At 35.7% G+C, this 13945-nt stretch overlaps 1 protein-coding gene across 1 annotated transcript in view; it reads left to right on the top strand.

Annotated features, from left to right (window-relative positions):
- The window catches only part of NCKAP5 (NCK associated protein 5), a 919491-nt gene that overhangs the window by 318916 nt on the left and 586630 nt on the right, over window positions 1-13945 (top strand). Inside the window, exon 3 of the mRNA XM_012740059.2 lies at window positions 6638-6711. Within this exon, the coding sequence (XP_012595513.2) occupies window positions 6638-6711 (74 nt within the window). The remainder of the gene's footprint in view (window positions 1-6637; window positions 6712-13945) is intronic.

Genomic DNA, 13945 nt, shown 5'->3' with positions numbered 1-13945 from the left:
GCCTTAACTTCATTCACATCTAACACATAATTGTAATCCCTTCTTGCTACAGCAATGAATCTGGGGACCAGAGACTCCTCAATTACACCACATAGAGCAGAGAAGAAAATCCATAATGCCATAGATAAGTGTAAATCATCCCCTCAATATGGGGACTCTTTCTTTGTACCCTGAGGGGTAGAATTTTCCCTCCATCTTACCCAGTCTACCAACAAGTTCTGTTTGCTATACATATATTCCAAATACAATCACTTATGCTGCTTTTCTTTTTTTGTTCAATGTATTTTATCAAAATTATACATGTGAAGCTCAGCAGCGAAGTTGTACACCAATAGTTCTGTAGGGTTTATTGTGAGAAACAATTTCCCACTCTCTTCTTTTCCCCCTAAATACTGCTCCCCAGAGCCAATCACTCTTTTGATGTTTATGTCTTTATAGAAAATGCTCCTGTGCAATAGTATTTGGGTTTTTAATTTTTTTATTATGGTAGAATACAGATGACATAACATGTACTCTTTTTAGCATTTTTTAAGTGTACTCTTCGGTGGCATTAAGTACAAATTGCTTTACAACAATCACTGCCACCCATTTTGAGAACTTTTTCATCTGCCCCAGCTGAAATTCTGTACCCATCAAACTCTAAGGCACCATCTCCACCCCAGAGAATTCTGTCTCTATGAATTCGAATATTCCAGGAAACTCATTTAAGTAGAATCATATAATATTTGTCCTTTTGTGTCTGACTTATTTCACTTAGCATAATGTCTCTATGGGTCACCCACTCTGTAGCATGTAAAAATTATGTCAACATTTCCTTTCTTTTTAAGGCTAATATTCCAGTGTATGTATTTACCACATTTTGTTTATCCATTTCTCTGTCACGAGACACTCGATTTACCTCCACCTTTTGTCTGTTGTAGCTGTTTTCTAGTTTTAAGCATTATCTATTGACTTTCTACCATGGAAGATGAGGAAAGATAAAAACAATACCTGTACCTTTAGAGGGACCACAGCCCGGTTGGGAAGACAGACAAGTAAAGCAACAATCACATTAACAGAGGTCCCCGCTGATGTGAAATGTGACCTCAGAGGGCCCTGTTGGCTCTCTCCCTTCCCCATTCTCATAACTTAGAATGAGCTGGCTCAGTAAGACTGAGTTAGCTCCATCTGAAGAACACTGGATCTGTTTAGCTGATAAAAGCAGCACTGATGCGAGAATCCTAGCCAAGTCATTTCTCTGACCAGCAAAGATCAACTCAGTGCATGGTTGACTAGATGGTCTCTGCCCTCCTCCCAACTTCCCTATAAATGACACAAGAGTGAGATCCCTCTCCTGAGGCATGTCCCAGTTTTTGTACAGTAAAGCTAAACCTCTCAGATCCCTGCATGGCATGGCAGAAAAATGGCATTCCCATGCACTGTGCTGACCTTTCTACCACTAAGGTTGACTATGGGAAACTCACTTTGTGACTAATATGGTCTGATACTAATTTGTGTGTACACATGATACCACCTTTGTCACTAATTAAATTCTCATATATAGTTAGGTCAAAAAATATATATAGAAAGAAAAGCATATAGAAGGAAATTTAATTAACCTGTAATACTGCCATATACTGTTTGCTTTTACTTTTAATCTTTTATACACATTTTCTAAATTGTGATAAGGATTATGCAATTTTTCACCTTGCTTTCACTTAACACTATACAATGTTTTCTATTTTATTTTTAAATAATTTAAATAAAGAATTATGTATTTCTTCAACTGAATAAAGCATGTTTTATTTTAATTATTTCTATATTTTTAGAAACTAAGATATACTCAGTTTTTTTCATATTGTCATGAATAGTTTGATGAACATCATTTGCTTTAATCCGCTTGTTTCCTCAGAATGATTTCTAGACAAGGAGTTTTGGGACCAGAGGTGCATAGATCTTTTAAAATCACAACATGTATTACCAACTTGCTGTCCTCGATTATACATGTATAAGCAAAACACACTCTTGTACTTATGCTTTTTTTATCAAGCCAAAATTAGAACAATAATTTTTGTCCACATGGACAAAGAGATTTTTGTATCTTTCTGTTTCTTTCTTTCTTTCCCTCTTGTCCTCCCAAAGACACATAATATTTTGTACATGTTCTTTCTAGGATTTGTATGTTTATTTAATTTTATAATCTATTTACATTTCTTAGACATCTGTTTGGCTTAGTTTCTTTTGAACCTTTTTATATAGTGAATTCTGTACTTTTTATCATTGCTCAGGTATTAGATATGTGCATATATATACACACATACATATGTACATATACATATCTGAGATTATATATATATTTTTTTTTTTATTTGGGTATTTGATAAACACAAAGATACCTTTAAGTAAGTTAAATAAGTTGTACGTATGTGTCTTTACGTTTTAATTAAAGTAGGTGCTATAATTTCTGAATTCATGAATACCTGAGAATGTTGCTTTGTTATACAGGAGCTTTTATTGAGAATAACATTTATGGTTTGTCTATGTATCTAATTTCAGTGGGCATTTGAAGTGACTTTAAGCTATGGAGCCAATTTTTTTCTGCTCCTTGTTAAGCTGTAAGCATTCAAACAGGTCCTTTTTTTTCTCTCTCTCTTACTGTTTTTATCCAATTCTCATGCCAGTAGATGTGTATATTGTTTTCCATTAACTCTACCTGGAATGTATGAGCCCTTCTAATGTGCATAAGTCCTTTGGCTCCCCATTCTGAAATGTTTTTTAAGCATCCCTTTGTTTATTATTTACATTCTAAATCTCATTAAATACTCAAAAGCTACAATTGTTAGACATATCAATATTTTCTGATGTTATATCAATCATGTCTTTATTCATGTTTAGCTTTATCCTTTCTTAATTTAATTAACAGACTCAGTACTCTCCTCAGTACTGTGTGTTTTCATTGTTAATTCTACTATAATATCTAATGTGGATTTCATAATTATAAGAAAAACTGGTAGAATAGGATATTCATCAAATCAGTAAGTGTAGTTTAATAAAGTCTTTGTGTTGAATGAAATAGGAAGTACAGCTCTGGATAAAGCAAGGCTTGGGAAACTGGTATTTTTCATGGATAATGTGTTACAAATAGTGGATACTGACCAAGGAAAATGTGGATATCTGTTTATTTTCCCCAGAATTGCAGCAGGCTTAGCTGAAATATACATACACTGATTTACACCACAGAAATAGGAACAGGGTTAGTAAACATGTGAAGGCTTTTTCTAAAATGCCTTCATATCTTTCTCGTAAATAATTTTCAGAGTCACACGCTCTTCTATGATTGAGGATGGTGTTCTTTCTCTTCTCTGACAGTACTTTTTCATGGATTCCATGTTGTGTTTTTTCAGTTTACCCTAAATGATCTATCAAGACCTTTTCTTTCTGCCTGTGCAGACATGTTGGAATATTGGAGTCTCCATACAATAACCTTCAGTAGATACCTGCTACCAAAGCTCTTGTAGCCACTGTGCCTATAGCATTTTACTTACTGTGACTACAGCTCTACCCTATATTGCTGCCAGCCCATTGCTACCACCCTCCATTGTTTTCTTGGAAGTGAGATCTCCAAAGGGATAGACAAAATTCCCACTGGAAATAATCCTATCTTACTCTTACAGAATGTTAGGGTTTTCTCATTGTGTAACTAACCCTTTCAATTCAGGGGACAGAAATAATAAATATATGAAGGGTCTACCTAAGTTCTTTTATGTAGAGAAAAAATGGTTTTACTTAACAAAATGTACACATATAAGCTTCATGTCTTTTTTTTTTTTTTCTCAATCCATTTCTGTTAGCCTTTATTGTGTGTATTTGGAGGAAGAGATTAAGAGGCAATACCAAAATAAACGAGTAAAATATATCAGATTTTAGAAGTAAGAGTTCTATAGGGAAAATTAAAGCTAAAAATGGATAGAGAATTCATAATCTTAGTTTCCCATTTTTAAGTGGTTTAAGATTTATTATAATCATTTTTATGGAAAATTATGTAAAGCTAATTTAAATGGAAGCAGCTATTATTGTTATTTGAAATAGCCTTTAAACTACAATTCAGTGACAACTATATTCAGTGGTTAGAAATCTATATTATTATTAATAATCTCTGCCTAACCATCTATTTTAATATTCAAAAACTATAACTTAAGAGCCATGAACTTAAAAATCTTGAAGTTTGGTAAGAAAAGAGAAAGTGAATAATACCTTTACTATTTGGTAAGTATGATGATACATACTTATTGAAACTGTCTTGTTTAATCCTTACAACACCTCCATAAATTAAGCTTTATTTATCCCTTTAGATAAAGATGATGAAATTAAGGCTTTGAGAGGTTAAATAATTTGACCAGGGGAACATAGCTAGTGAGTTTCAAAACCAGAATTGAATATAAGTCTCTTTCATCCTAAAATCATATCTGTCATCATTACACCTCTCAACTTCAACCTGTGACTTGAGCTAATCAGAATGGACAAAATAACAAATCCATTGGTTTTAATCCAAACTGCTTTCTTGGACTTGCATATAATTTGGTCCCTGCCTAGCTCTCCAATTTCATTTTAGATGCCACAGCCCAATATCCCTGTTCCCAGCCCCCGACTGGCTTCCTTTTGTTCCTCCAACATCACATTTTGGGGCCTTTGCATAGTCTGTTTCCTTTGCCTACAGCATTCTGGCCTTCTTATCTCTACATGGTTGCTTCCTTCTCTAAGTCTTATCTCAAATATCATTTGCTCAGAGTCCTCTTCCCACGACTTTAGGTGAAGTAGCTCCCCCTATTCAAAGTCTTTCCTATCACCTGTCCTGGTTATTTCCTTCCTAGCATGCAAACAATCTGAAATCAATCTGTTCATTTATTTGTTTATTATGACACCTTTGAGAATAATAAGAATGTAAGCTCCTGTAGGGCAGTGGTTTTTTCCCTTTTAGTTATTACTTTATCTGCAACACTTAGAACAGCACTTGGTATATAACAGATGTTTTAAAAATAAGTGTCAAATAAGGAATGGATGAATGTCTTTGAGATTTGTATTATATGTTTGTTTCTACATGGGAACAATGCTTTTACATTTTTTTCAGTTGGACATATCTGAGAATTAATGTCTTTGATAATGCTCAGTGATCTAAATCAGGGCTTAACCTTTATCAGGACACTTATAAACATAACCACATAATGTTACAACTTCTTGCAGCAGCAGAGATTTATGCTTTGGTTTTAACATCCCCAATGGTCTTGTTTAAATAACTAACTATTCAGTTGTCACCTGAAAATAAGTGTTTATTCAATAAGCATAAAACTTCTTAGCTAATTATCTATAACACAATTATAATATTTTAGATTCATAACAGTTTTTACCTCGACAAGGACTTCGTACACTTCTAGTCTCTGAAATATTTTGGAAAGGTCAAAAGGCTTCTTCAGGGCTACATAGGTAGGTCTAGGACCAGAAATTCAGGCCTGGGCCCTTTCCATTATATTTTCAGATCAACTTCTGTATTTCTCTTCCCCCTCTAATTATAGTGAATATGCCTATAGGAGCAATAGATTATGTATATGTATAGAATTTACTAAGAAATCTGTATTTCTGAAAGAAAAATGTATTAATCAGAGCTCCCAGTTTATGTCAAGCCCATAGAAATGAAACAGCTTTCATGGGTGCCTAACGTTGAAATCATTGCACACTATTCTATGTAAGGCAGTTGTAGAAGCTGAGCCATGCAGGCTAGACCTTCAAACAGAAAGGGAAAGAAATACCAGATTTGGAATGAAACAATATCAAAAGATTTTACATATTGTATTTGCTCCAAGTTGGCAATTGAAACTGTACTGCATATGAGCCTCATATTCAAAAATCACAAATTAAAAAAAAAAAAACTATGGAGTTTTCTACATGTCATCATGTGACAAATGAATTCTTCATTTTTCAGACATGTTTCCTGAAAATAGTTTGATTTACAGAGATCAATTTACATACACATTTCTACAGAACAGAATATACTATATCTTTCATGTCTTCTTAGAATACTAAAATTTATCTTCTAAGATTAAAAAAAAAACCAAATATCCTATTGTGTGTATATATGAGGAGATGAAGGAAAACAGACATGCCCATCAATGTTTGCAAATGCTCAATGAAAGTGGGACATATATATATAATATATAAAGAATTCTATATAGTTTGAAAACATAGCTTTTGGGAGAAAGTGAGTCATAAGACCAGTATAATCAAGAACTCTATTGTCTATTTATTTTTATTCTTCTAAGATTGGCAGTAACATTGGCTCACTTTTATACAGTAGAACACAGAGACCCCAGTGTAGATGACTGTGAAATTTAGGGGTTTTTTTTTTTCCTGTGAATAAGAGGACTTTTATGCTGACTCAGTAAATCTCCAGTTCTCTTTGGTGATTTTTAAAAGAATACTGTCACAGGATATCGGGAAAATAGTATTCATTCCCAAATGACTGTGATTGTGAGTCACAGAAGCACAGAGTCCTAGAACGGGAGGAACCTAGGGATTATCTTGTTGAAAATATTCCTTGTAGAGATAAGGAGAGTCTAAGAATTCTGGTGACTACTGCAACAAGGTTTTAATTGTCTTTGTGCAGGAATACATGGACTCCAATAAATACATTGAGCACCTACTAACTCAACTTGAGGAGCAACACAGAAGTCTCTGGAGGTGAGTTAAATTCATGTTCCTATTTGTTTGCCTGGGCAAAAATAGTTTTGTTGATCTAAAATACTTCAGTTAGTCCAGAGGGTACACTAAGTCCTTGTTTAGCTGAAAACTGTTATGATTCTAAGACACGACAGTCTTAGAATGACAAACTGATTATGTTGTGGAAACCAGAACCCACATTCTCTGATCCTTGCCTGTGTAAAGATGTTTTTTATCTTTATTTAAAAGGTAGAATATTTTTGCTTAAAAGTTTAGCTTCTCTTCATATTAAAGGGGAATAATTAAGAATGCTGTTGTATAGTTTTCCAATATTAAGTTTTTGTTCTCCCTGGTGGGTTCTGACACTAGGTAAGGAAAGTATCTGAGAATACTTGTGTGGGTATATTGGAAATGTAGATTAATGTAATGGAAGTCACATTCATTTCCTGGGGTCTCTTAGGAATTGAGACTGGCAAAGATTTAACTTTTTAGGGCCTACGTGGTCACATTGTTTATAAGTACTACTATGGAATTTGAATTCTTTTTTTCTAAATTCTGATAGCTCTTGTGTTTTGAAATAAATATGCTAGTGCTTAATTACATGATGCCTCACAGGGCGCTGAAATTGTTTAATATAATTACCTTTGTCTCACCAGCCCCAGTAAGCCCCTGGGCTCCTTAATTTCTTTCTACCTCCTCACAGTGTGGAGGAGAGTGCTCTCTGTACCTAGAGATGGCAGGTAAATATTTACCAACCCCGTGACCTTCTTGCTACACCTTATCCAAATCCACCCCCACTGAGCTCTGTGCCAGGCCATGGTGCCCTATTTCCATGTACCTTGTAACAGATTCCAGCAACCTTGAAAATCCTCTTCTCTAAGAAGTTCTAGTTCTTCAGTAAAGTGCTGTCTATTTTATAATAATTTGTTCTGCTCTTATGTTATTTTTCCTACTAGACTACAGGTATCTGGTTATAATAATAGAAAATATTCTATTTCTATACATAGAAAAACTGGTAAGCTCCAACAAAAGTTCAGTTAAGTCTATTTGCCAATAAGGGACATACTAGTTAATTTTAGGTAACTTGATACAATATGTGCTAGATTTGTTTTTGAGAGCTATACTCTGGTTTTGATAGTTTTCTTTTGTGAGCCAGTGCATTATATTAATAAAACCAACAATAATGTATTTATGGTTGTGTGTTTTTAATTATATCTTCCATAGATCTATTGGAAAGTACATATTTAAAACTATTTAACTGATGTATAACATTTTATTTCAACTATTTGTATAGAATATTTTGTTTTCTCTATCTCTCAAGAGGAAAATATTTTTAAAAAATGACGAATACCATCTGATGAAAGAAATTCAGAGTTTAATTTGGTCTGCAAGTGTATCTTATACATATCAATGCGGAGGAGTAATGGTTTTATGGACTCTTTGAACCAAGAAAATCTGCATGGAAAAGGCTATTTTTCTTACTTTCTTGAGGTAGCTAATGAAAACCTTGGTCTTCTCAGATATGATTAAATTAAAATCCCATTTCAGGCATGGACTTCACCTAACATAATATAAGAGCTGAGAATTTTGTGTACAATCACTTCCATTTTCCTTCAGAAATGGAATTATTACCATTGAAGAAGCAAAGCCTTATATATAGTGTCAGAAGATCTAATAAAAAAGCTCCATTTGAATAACAATAGAGGGCAATAATGGCATTCGGACAGTCTGAATAACTACCAGTGAGAAAATGGAAACGGTAGCGTTGAAAAGAAAATGAACCCCAATAATAGCAGATTTATATACTATTTATTGAATCATGAAATTACATTTGATTAAATTTTTGCAAACAGATCCTGACTTGACTGACTTAAAGTTGACAGGTTGTGACTTAAACTGATGGTTATTCCAATATCATAACTACAACAATAGCCAGATTGTTTTTGGTGAAAATTATGTGAGTGACAGTGAATAGTGTGGGAAATCCTTTATGGTTATGATTAAATTTTTAAATGCTTATTCATAAGTTAGACTAGAATCTATGGTGTATGGAGTATCGTGGGAGTAGCATGTCATGTACACAGGCACGACCAGATTGTCTGAAGTTAAAAAAAAATGTTCCTGTAAATCAGAATAGGCTCCTTCTGATTTTATTATGCCTTTGATTTGTGGCTGCTATAATTATCACAGAGTGTTCTATCTGTCGTTGCTGGTGATATTAACTCATGGCCTTCCATTTATACTTGATCTACCTTATAACTTAAGAGAGACAAGTTCTGAATATTTAGATCTTCCAGTAATAATTGTGGTCAGCATTAATTTATGATCAGCATCTTCAAGGATTGATCAAAAGCATGGTCGACACAAGGCATACTCTTTTTGCCACCTGCTGAATAAGAAACGAATTGGACAAATGATAGAGGATTGTGTGTAAGAATTAAAAAGTTTTCTTTTCTTCCTGGAGGGAGCTACTAGTCTAATAGATTTAAGTTGTTTCTTATAGCATAACCATCTGCTGTGACACAAAAATATGTTGTAATCACACTTAAGATAACCAGTTATTTTGGGGTTCTGTCTAGTATTCTACTGAAATAGACCTATAATCTATCTCTGGGTTTTCAAGTTATGAAGGAATTTATGGAGTTCAAATATAGCTGTCTAGCAATGAGCAGTCCTTTAGCTCAACTGTCTTTTCGACGCCAACAAATCCTTTCTAAAGAGGAAAACTTCTATGAATTCATCTAAAGGAGAGGATGGGGTCAGAATCTAGAACTTAGTCTAAGACTTGAACATAAGTCTGGGTGGGTTTAATTTGTTCTGCATCTCCCTGCTTGATTTAAAATACAAACATACCCAGTGACAATGTGTATATGAGTTGACATTGAAACAAAAGCATAATTTCCTGTATGTTTATTTGTTCTAATGTGGAAAGCTAGTATTAGGAGAAAAAGGATTTTTTTTTTGCACTTGATGATTTTTATCATTTGTTACTATTTCTTATTTGGCTAAATATACTTGTGACTGACAAGAAACACTGTAAGAAACAACTGCGGAGTCTGTCTTCTAACATTTGATAAAAATCTTTGCAGCCTCAAATTAAGAGTTTAGAATAAACACAGACAGCTGGAAAATACAAAGCAAATTCATGAATGCTTATGGCATTGAAATTATACTTTCATGCCACAATTGTGAAATTATGCATGGAAAAAATGGAAGCAGCATAATGTTGCAATAATGGAAAGAAGACTGGACTGGAGGCATTGGGGACCAAACTGGCTGCTGTTGGATAACATTTCTGAGCCTGAGTTTCCTTATCTGTGAAAAGAAGGCATCAATATAGCTAGTATTTAAGATTACTGAGCACTGAGAATATAGGAAACAATGTCTACCATACTATATTGCATTTATAGGACATATACAGACATGTTATTTTTAATAATACTCAAATATTGGGCAATGATAAACTATGTAGTACATATATCATAGAAAGCTTCAAAGAACCTATGAGCACAAATGACTAATATAACAAAATTGCATAACAGCTTGCCAGTAACTCAACTAGGTAATCTCAAAGTATTCATTTCAGATTTTTGTAAGTTAAATTGGTAACAATGTTATCATAAACCTATATGTTAATAAAGTAGGTCTGCATGGTCAAAATCAAATGATAAGATCTGGTGAGTGCAGAGTGTCAGCTGCCAACCCACAGATTCTAGATCACCTAAGTCTCATTTAAACGAGCTATATCTGGACTAGGGGTTCTCAACCAAGGCGCTGTTGACACCTACTCTAAGGAACATACCTTGGGAAATGGTGATCTGTCTAGTTGATATCCAAATACATAACATGTGTGATTTGTACCTTGTCTTCCCTCTCCACTCCACTGGTATGGGGTCTGGTGACTTGGTGAAAGGGCATCTAGCAGTGAGGAGTCTAGGTTGTTGGCAAAAGGGGAAAGTCAACATGTAAAAAAGCCAATCCCAAATTCTTCATTTTTCTGAGGGACAGTCCAAGTCTCAATACCAAATTCTAAGAATCTTATCTGTGTTTGCCTGAGTGAAGCGCTTAACTTCCAAGGGGAAGAAATGATGGTTTCCCACATCACCAGGGGCAGTAAAACACTTAGTTGTAAAGTATGCATGTAAGTTCTTGGTTAGAAGAAGATCCTTTAAGGCTCATCCCTTCCAGCAAAAAATTGCTGCTTTTAGCATATCAAAATTCTTTAAAATAGAATTTCACCTTTAATTTTGGCCTGCATGTGATTATTATTGTAAAGAAAGAAACAGGGAAAAAATTGGGAAGAAAAACTTTGCTTTTATTCTCTCCGTGATTCAAATGTTGCTTATTTAAGTACAGTGAACACTGAAACAAAATGAATCACACTCGAAATACTCATTCATGTTCTCCATAATTCTGATATGTCCATACGTTTTTGGAGTAAAGGTTAATGGTACCACTGCCTCTAAAATTCCTTCCAGCTCTAAATTGAGAGTGAAATTGCTTGCTGGGAGGCCACATGCCATGATTCTATCCTTAAAAAGAAAATTCTTTGCTCATGTGTTACTTAGAAATTGTCTTGGTGTTGTAAAATAGAGGTAAGAAGCAAAAGCAGATATCCCTGACCAGAGTACTGCCCAGAGCCTCTCGGTGATTTACCTTCTGTATGTCCCAGATCATAGAACGGTATTATCCAGGCATCTTAAGAATTAGCATGTCTCTATCCTCATGGGGTTAATTTATGTAGACTAAGGAGATGCCACGTATTAAACAGGTTGCCTTCACTATAATCATAGATCTCCATTGGGAGATCTTAATTGGCAACAAGTAAAATTGCTCTGCATGAATTCTTAATGGTGGACACCGAATAAAATAAGAACTATGATTTGTTTTTTTAAATCCCTTCAAGAGAAAAAGAGGCTGTCTCCGGGGGACAGAATGTGTAGCAAACAAAGAGAGAGCTCAGTGCACTGTAATAGCTGTAAAAGCTCTGAAAGCAAAACACCACGCCGTGCCAACTCAATAATGGCACATGGATTCCCATTTTGCTTCCCTGGCTCACCCTGCTGGGGTCAAAGGAGACGAGAGCTAGCAAGCCTTATGCTATCTTCCCCTCTTCTCAACCCTTTGGCTGAATTTCTAAATCATAGCTGTATTCTCAGGCAAGTGCAAGCCCTGGGGCCACCCTTGAAACCCATCAATGTCACTCCCCAATTACCCACCAGGGGTTGTTTCAGAGATGCAGACAGTCTCAGACCCCTGCCAAGATAAGAGTCTGGCCTCGCAGCCATGCCCTCTGCCCAGCACAAGGGAGAATAAACCAGGGCTTTGGAAATTGGGTGTTGCCACATGCTTCAATGGTTATATCATCCCTGGACAGTGGTAGGGAGGGCTGTGGGCTAAGCTATACACCAAAGGATACTTATTACGGACTACTGGTCCTGCACTGAAGAGCAAGGGAGTGTTTCGGCTTCTTCTCATAGCTCTGAAGCCCCGGTGTTGATTAGGGGGTGTCTAGTATTTGAACCCCAGGTTTTCTGGGGCAAGGAAACACCAGATAGATCAAGGTGATGCACCACACCAATTTTTTTTTTTTTTTTTTTTGAGACAGAGTCTCGCTTTGTTGTCCAGGCTAGAGTGAGTGCCGTGGCATCAGCCTAGCTCACAGCAACCTCAAACTCCTGGGCTCGAGTGATCCTTCTGCCTCAGCCTCCCGAGTAGCTGGGACTACAGGCATGCGCCACCATGCCCGGCTAATTTTTTATATATATATCAGTTGGCCAATTAATTTCTTTCTATTTTTATAGTAGAGACGGGGTCTCGCTCTTGCTCAGGCTGGTTTTGAACTCCTGACCTTCAGCAATCCGCCCGCCTCGGCCTCCCAAGAGCTAGGATTACAGGCGTGAGCCACAGCGCCCGGCCACCACACCAATTTTATACCTGTGATTTCCTGTTTCTTGTAAAATCTGCCCACACTTCTTTCTTTAAAGAGCCACGTTAATCCATCAGAGAGCCTATATTTAGGTCCTAACCTAATAAACATAAAATAGACTGTTTAAAACCTTGGGTGTTTTTTTTGTGTGTGTTTTGTTTTTAACCTTCCTTTCCACTCTAAAGCTTGTTTGCAAGAAACATTCATATTTATCAAGACTGCTCCCCTGGGGCTGGAGGGAGGGAACTGTAAAACACATTTTAGGAGACTCTGTCCTTCAGAAGCTCAAGGAAGGCTTCCCAGAGGAGGTGGCATTTTGATCTGAGTCTTAAGTAGGACCAGAATTGGAGTGAGGGCAGATAGAGAGTCAGTTATTGAATAAATTGAATTTGAATTGTCTTAAGACCTCAGGCTCTAACAGTAGAGAGGATGAGAAATTCAAGTCTAGAGTTCTTTACAGTTAATAAATAAAACACTGTAGAGATAGAGTTGTTGGATTAATCTACAAAGATATAAAGCTGCCTTTTAATGTAACTGGGGAAATAGCCCCACTTTAGAGATAGATTTACTGCAGCCATGAGAAGCTTGAGTTGAATAATATTGTACCAGCAGGCCCATATATGATTTTAAAATAATTCTACTTCTAGTTTAAACAGGTTTATGTTCTTCAAGAAACACTCTTAAAGTACTGAAAAACATTCCAACATCAATAAGATTTGGGGGTCACCCAGAGAAATTTACCACTATTTAATCTGAAGACATTTAGCTTAAAACACACTTGTTATTTTTAGACCCATGCTTATCTTAATATGACAGCCAGGAACCTAATGTGATTTATTTATCTGAAATTAAAATAAAGAGCCTCAAGCAAAAGGCATTTTGTAGATTTATTTGGGGTAATAAAGATCACAAATATTCCCTACTAAGTTGAAAGAAGAAAAACTCCAGCAGGCAACAGTATAAATGACCCCCTTGACATAAATGCATGCATTAAGGCTGAAGTGCACCCACAGTAAGAAGTGACAAAGTGCCCTTTTTTTTTATCTGGAAGGAGAAATGAAATGGGTAATTTACCATGGCCTTCTATTTAATTTTAATTTTAATGGAAACATTCACTAACTTGTTAGTGCATGAGCATACTTATGACTTTTTCAAAGGGAACTGTTAGGATATAATTCTACATCTCTCTCCATAGGGGTAACTCTGGATTCAAAAGAGATAGAGCCCCCCCCCCAACAATTTTTTCCATCTTCAGAGGCCAGAGAGGGAGTCCTAGTGCCTCACTGCCACCCAGCAACCCCGGGGAGAGACGTTTTGGCCTCTCTG

This window comes from Microcebus murinus, chromosome 8 (assembly GCF_040939455.1).
Source record: "Microcebus murinus isolate Inina chromosome 8, M.murinus_Inina_mat1.0, whole genome shotgun sequence".
In the NCBI taxonomy this organism is placed as follows: domain Eukaryota; kingdom Metazoa; phylum Chordata; class Mammalia; order Primates; family Cheirogaleidae; genus Microcebus; species Microcebus murinus.
Note: the sequence above shows the minus strand (reverse complement) of the source record. Positions and strands in the feature narration are given on the sequence as shown.